General features: G+C 41.5%; 3 protein-coding genes across 3 annotated transcripts; 1 reads left to right on the forward strand and 2 right to left on the reverse strand.

Moving 5' to 3' along the window:
- Positions 1 to 31: 31 nt before the first annotated feature.
- On the reverse strand, positions 32 to 555 carry AK88_05343 (uncharacterized protein; the record flags this gene model as incomplete). The annotated part of the gene is made up of 2 exons (XM_012482945.1): positions 32 to 104; positions 242 to 555. The coding sequence occupies 2 exons, from the start codon at positions 553 to 555 to the stop codon at positions 32 to 34; spliced, it is 387 nt and encodes a 128-aa protein (XP_012338368.1).
- Positions 556 to 1530: 975 nt separating this feature from the next.
- On the forward strand, positions 1531 to 3012 carry AK88_05344 (uncharacterized protein; the record flags this gene model as incomplete). Its single annotated transcript, XM_012482946.1, has 1 exon — positions 1531 to 3012. One exon carries the CDS (start codon positions 1531 to 1533, stop codon positions 3010 to 3012), a length of 1482 nt encoding a protein of 493 aa, XP_012338369.1.
- A 1110-nt stretch (positions 3013 to 4122) lies between these two features.
- Positions 4123 to 5591, reverse strand: AK88_05345 (uncharacterized protein; the record flags this gene model as incomplete). The annotated part of the gene is made up of 4 exons (XM_012482947.1): positions 4123 to 4457; positions 4591 to 4863; positions 5227 to 5298; positions 5507 to 5591. The coding sequence occupies 4 exons, from the start codon at positions 5589 to 5591 to the stop codon at positions 4123 to 4125; spliced, it is 765 nt and encodes a 254-aa protein (XP_012338370.1).
- Between the last annotated feature and the right edge of the window lie 499 nt (positions 5592 to 6090).

The raw sequence follows: 6090 nt of genomic DNA on the forward strand, positions 1-6090 counted from the left end.
GTGTGCATTAATTATGTGATCTCCTTTTGTCTTACACGTCATCAGTTCTGCCTGTGCCCATTTCTTCCACATTGTACAGGTAGCCAACATCGGGGATTTTGTAGCTATTTGGGTGGGGAGAAAAAAAAAAAAAAAAAAAAAAAAATTTATACACATATATATATGTATGTGTAACACCCCATATGCCGCTAGCAGCTGTGCGAAACCTCCATTGCTTCCCACGCGCAACCGATGGACCTACTTCTTCTGTGCAATGTTTGTACTTATGACGTAATCGAAATCTTGTGACTTCCTGAGCTCGCCATATTCAAAGTTGGGGTATATTTTTGGCCTCCTCAATTTAAAGGGTGAATCATCATAAATGGGGTACCCCCATAAGAAGGTCTTGTAGTTATGACCTTTGTTTATTCGGTTGGTGTGTCCCCCGTTTGTTTTTCGTGGGTGTAGGACGAACGACGGGCAAGAAGAGACGCCCCTGCGTTTAACGCGCAATGGTCCCACTCCCTGCTGGACGTGAAAAGCGATGCACACAAAAATGAGCGCAACGCATTTCATGTTTTCGCTCAAAAACAAAATATACACAACGCGAAGGAGAGGCATAACCAGGACACCAACTACCACAGTTCAATTGACAATTGACCCAGACAACCTTTTAACCAACTCTTATACACGTTAGGGTGGGGGGGGGGAGCCCACTGTGACATGGCTACTTAGCAAAAGGTAAGGAAAATGGCATTGTGAATTTACACATGAGGGAAATGATACACAATGTGCCGTAACAGGGGAAAACTCTTTTGTAATAAAAAAAAAAAAAAAATTCCTTAATTTATGCACAGAGGTTAGATAACAGGCATCGCGCAAACTTGCCCTTCTTGAGCCCAACCGGAAAACGGAGAAAGAAAAAAGAGGCAAAACATATTTGGGGGGTATGTGTACCGTGTATTATTTGTACGGTGCACAACTCTTGTGCTTACCCAAGTATATATATCCCCTCCCCCGTGTAATTAAAAAAAAAAAAAAAAAAAAATTACGAAACAGGTGCCTTCTCTCCCGCCACGCACTTGCGGCCAAAAAATTGACATAAATGGGTAAAAATTGACTTAACTTGATAAAAAGCGAAAGGCATCACCAAACACAGAGCAGCGAAAGGGACGCACCTTGCCAGGAAACAAAAAGGAGTGTTGGCAAAACATCCATCCGGGCTTACATCCCCTTGTGTGTCATTTGGCGCGACAACGAATCGCATACGATCCCAGCTGCCCAACTTGTGAGGCACATATTCTCTCCCGGTTAGAAGTAATCGAGCGATGTTTTCATCCCCGCGCGTGGTGAGCGATGTAACTTTTTTTTTTTTTTTTTTTTTTTTTCCCTCTTTAAAGTTCCCTCCCGCCGCTGGTAACATAAAAGGAGCCGCATGTTTGGGTATAGCAGCGGACACACATTAGTAGCCAGCGGGTACCCCCTGATAGAAAAACGCACACATAAAAAATAGGCTTACTCCTCATAGGTGTTGCCGCCTCCTGACGCGACATGCTGCGAGTGACGGGCAGGATCCGCGGGGAAGTGGTCCCCCTGAGGAGGCACTACACCAACAACAGCCGTGGAATGCTGAAGGAGTACGTATATACAAAATACCGAATCAGTTTGCCCCACATCAGTAATGTCAAGTACGACGACCTGTATCTCTCGAGTCCAAGCAAAGATGATCTGTATACATTCACGAAGAAGGTCCCCATTTTCCTTCGTTACTTAAAGTTAATAACTTCCATGGAAAATAGGAATGAAGATTTTGTTGAATTTGCAAGGAGATGTGAAAGTGGCCTGACAACACAAAAGGACATTTACCTAACCAAGGAAGAACTCCTAGATTTAATGTTCTTAAATGGTTATTCAAAAAAAGAAATAAATGCATTAGATTTAGCCTTTACCAACAGCTATGAATTCCATTACCCTGAAATTGCTGCCTTGTTCAAACTGGAGGAAGAAGACGTATACAAATTTTGTCTTAAAAAAAGAAGTGAAAATCCTGAAAAATTATTTCACTTGAAATTTATGAAGGAAAAAAATCTCCTCTCATCATATGGCCTTATATTTGTTTTTCTTTATTTTGGTTTAAATAATGTGGTGTTGAGTAATGCTTGGTTTTTGTCCAAGACCATCCCCTTCTTTTCTGTCTTCTACATGCTAGCTGCTCATTTTTATAAAGAGATATGGGATTTTTTAAATAAGGAAAAGAACCTCATGATAAAACAAAATGAGGACAATAAATTAGCCGCAGAAGAAATTATATATAACCAACTGAAATTATATTCGAAGGATACTGAGTGTAGTGCACACCTGAGTAACTTGAAGGAATATTGTAATGAACTTATTAAATGTTATAGAAGAGCTTATATAAATGAAGAAAGGAAAAGAATACATGAACAGCTAGAACAAAAATTAAATGAAATATATAACGCTGAAGTCAAGTATAAAAACTCTTTACAACAAATCCTGGTACAAGAAATTGTTAAAATGACATACGAAAAGGTAGAGAGTGATTCTAACTTCTACAACTCTATCCTGAACGATAGCATAAATAATATAAAGGGCATCACACAAGACGACACATTAATTAAACATGTGAAGACCCAGCTCAACTTTGTTAAAGAGCTAGATAAACAAAACCCCCTTGTTAAAAACATCCTCGCGCAGTACGAACATAAGAAGGAAGGGTATGTAAACCAGTTCGTGGTGCACAAGGACGAAGCAAACAAAGTCAAGGCTATCACTTCCAAGTGCGGACTCGATTTGAATAAACTCAATAAGGAAGACTATGGGGAGTTGCTCAAACTGTACGGTGCTATAAACAACCGGTTCGGTTTCTACACCAATGACGAGGAAATATCTGCTGTTGTGCCCCGGGACGAGGACTCTAAACACGCTGCGGACACACTCAACCGGGCCATCGCCAATGCTAACCGCCAGATGCGGGAGCGAAACTTGGTGGCCTTCATGCAAGCCTTCCAGTAGAACACTCCAGAGGGGGTAGCGAAACATGGAGAGAGCACTTCTCTTACCACACATATGTGGTGTTGTGGACTGGGTGTCCAGTTTTTGCCTCCCAACAAGAGATTTTTTTTTTTTTTTTTTTTTTTTTTTTTTTTTTTTTTTTTTTTTTTTTTTTTTTTTTTTTTTTTTTTTTTTTTTTTTTTTTTTTTTTTTTTTTTTTTTTTTTTTTTTAGCCACCCCTTGTGGTGTGAGCGTATTCCTTTTTCAAATCACCCCCCCCCCCCAAATGTGCTTCAATCCCGTTGACACGCGTGAAAAGCACAGCTATAATTAAAACATTTGCCAACCACTTGCAGAGCTGCACGTGTAAAAAAAAAAAATACATGACCCCAATATGGAAATGAGGAAACGGCCCACTATCAATTCCCCCCCACCAAAAAAAAAAAATACAACATCACTACCAATCAGGACGTTTTAAATGCCAATTTTTTTGTAGCGTTTTTTTTTTTTAATGAAGCATACGGTGGTGTTGGACTTGCACACACCACTTCGAGTAAACAGTGTGTACATACCGAAAGGCGAGCAAAACAAACATGCGAAAAGGACCCGTACTGTATATTTACATATGCCTGTTTGCGCACACACAAATGTATGTTTGTGTCCTCTCAAATGTTTTGCCTAAGTCGCTTCACGCACCTACAGGAAAGCCGTGGTGCTTGTAAAAAAGGGAAGCGGAGTTGGAGGGAAAAAAGCAGGAAAATATACCCATTCGAATTACCGACTGGTTGAAAAGTACCATGGAGTAGGGGACATATATATCCGCATTTGGGTTGCTTCACGACGTGGGGGACGGGGGGACCCCGCGCGCAACGGTACAAACAGAAACAGAAACATATAACACATACAAACGTGCAAGTGTGCATATGGAACACATCGGTAGGGAAGGAAAGCAGGTACTTGCACACACAGTCATGTGTGCCACACAAAAAAAACAATACGCAGAGCGCGCAGGCCGTCTGCCTCGCGCGCACACAGTGGCGAAAAGGACAATATATTACTTCTATTAGAAGAAAGCGTGCATGCACACGCAAGTGTAGCGGTAGGCGCACCAATGAAGCAGCTACGCACAGCCTATTTCTCCTTTGCGGCCGCGCCTCCTGCCGTTGCTTCCCTCCTCACAAACAGTTTGGCCTTCCTCTCGTTAATGTAAGTCAGCACGCGCACCGTGCTCTGCTTCACCAGATGGTACACTACTGCCATCACCTTAAACAACACTTGAAAAAACATTATTATATAAGTGTAAAAAAGAAGACTCACAATAAGAACTGTGAAAATGCACAGTACGATGGAGGAGAAAACGGGGAAGGCCTCGGCGTAGTTGTATCTGTACATCCACAGAAGCGACACGAACATTATCAAGCTGAGTTGCGCCAGCGTCGTGTTGATGTTCTTGCCGTCGAGGTGGTCTGCACAGGGAAAAAAAAAAAAAAAAAAAAAACGTAACATACATTTGTGCGTACGAGAGGGGGACACGACACAGACTTCAAACCGTATGAATTCCTTCCACAATGTATGTCTCATCCCCTCAGTTCAACTTACCATTGTTGGAGGTGCTTGACTTTTCTGTTATCTTCACATGAATTGTAATAGGGATGTTAAGAAAGCTGTCCTTGGAAGCGCTGGAAGCATTTTTCATGTTCGTTTCTCTGGTCATCCCACTCGTACTTCCAGACCCATCCTTCCTACTGTCATATCCGGATGAACTGGGCTTGCCATTCAAAAGCAAGTCCTTGTAATAATGACTTAAATAATCCTCCAGCCTTTTTTTGTCATCAAGAATTTTCCCCATATATATGAACCGAACGTTCAATTCTGCAAAAAAAAAAAAAAATTCAAGTGCACACACGGTGGAGGGATGGCAGTTACATAATAGCTAGCTGCCATTTAACCTGTACAGAAAAAAAAAAAAAAAAAAAAAAAAAAAAACAAAAACAGGTAAGAAAAAAACAACACGATCACAGATCTCAGAGTTGCGTACTTTTAATTATTATATATATATAAAAGCGTTTCAGAAGCAAACAATAAAGGAGCAACAATTTGTGGGAAAAAAAAAAAAAAACAGAAGTGTAACAGCAAGGCGATCAATGGAAAAAGTACAGAAAAAAAAAAAAAAAAAAAAAAAACATAGACAAAAACAGGTGTCATGTTTTTTTTTAAACAATTCGGCGCGCTTACCCTTTTTAAGGTCTTCACAAAATAATTTCTCCTTAACATTTTTTATAACTTCGCTGCAGTTCACTTCCAGTTCTGTTGGGTAGGTGGAACAGTGGTGAGGGAGACGTGACATATGTTGCTTTGCACCCACGTGTTATTAACAGGGTTATTGCACGTGTGAAGGGGCGAACAGAACAAATATCGCAGCTAAGCGGTAGGAACAGCTAGACGCTGTTCCCCACAAAGCGACATGCTCACACAAATGGGTGATGAACTCAGTGTGCGGGTGAGATCCATTCACGCGTGCTCAGTAGGTACTTATAAGGCGAACTCGGCGAGTGTTGCGCCAAAGCTGCCTGCCCCATCTCGTGCTCGCATCGATCCATGTGGGCGCCGTTGTCGCTCCCGCTATATATCCCGCGCTGCCACTCCTCGCTGGGTTACCCAAATTTTGGGGGATCCCCCTCGGCCTCAGGACAATGAACTTTATCAACTTGGTGACCATCCCTGTTCTCGCGCTAACAACACTGCTAAACAAGTGCTCGTATACGTTGTGTTCTCGCGCGCCGACTTGGAAGAATGCCTCGCGGTCGTACCGTAGCCCTTCTACCAAGCAGAAGATCGGTTAAAAATAATTCCCCCCCTTTTTTTTTTTTATCCCTTTCTTTTTTTCTGCCCTTTGGGGGTATAGCTGCTACGTTGCCAAAGTGTGCCTTTTCGCGGTGGGATACAGTTAGCCGCGATTTTTGCTTAAAAGCCGTGACGTGTTATAAATGGGGGGAAAAAATATTTGACGCGAAAAATGTGTTCGCAATATCACGTAAAAGCAGGATGGAAAAAAAAAAAAAAAAAAAAAAAAAAAAAAAAAAAAAAAAAAAGCAAATG

The sequence above is a fragment of the Plasmodium fragile genome (assembly GCF_000956335.1).
Source record: "Plasmodium fragile strain nilgiri unplaced genomic scaffold supercont1.119, whole genome shotgun sequence".
Taxonomy (NCBI): Eukaryota; Apicomplexa; class Aconoidasida; order Haemosporida; family Plasmodiidae; genus Plasmodium; species Plasmodium fragile.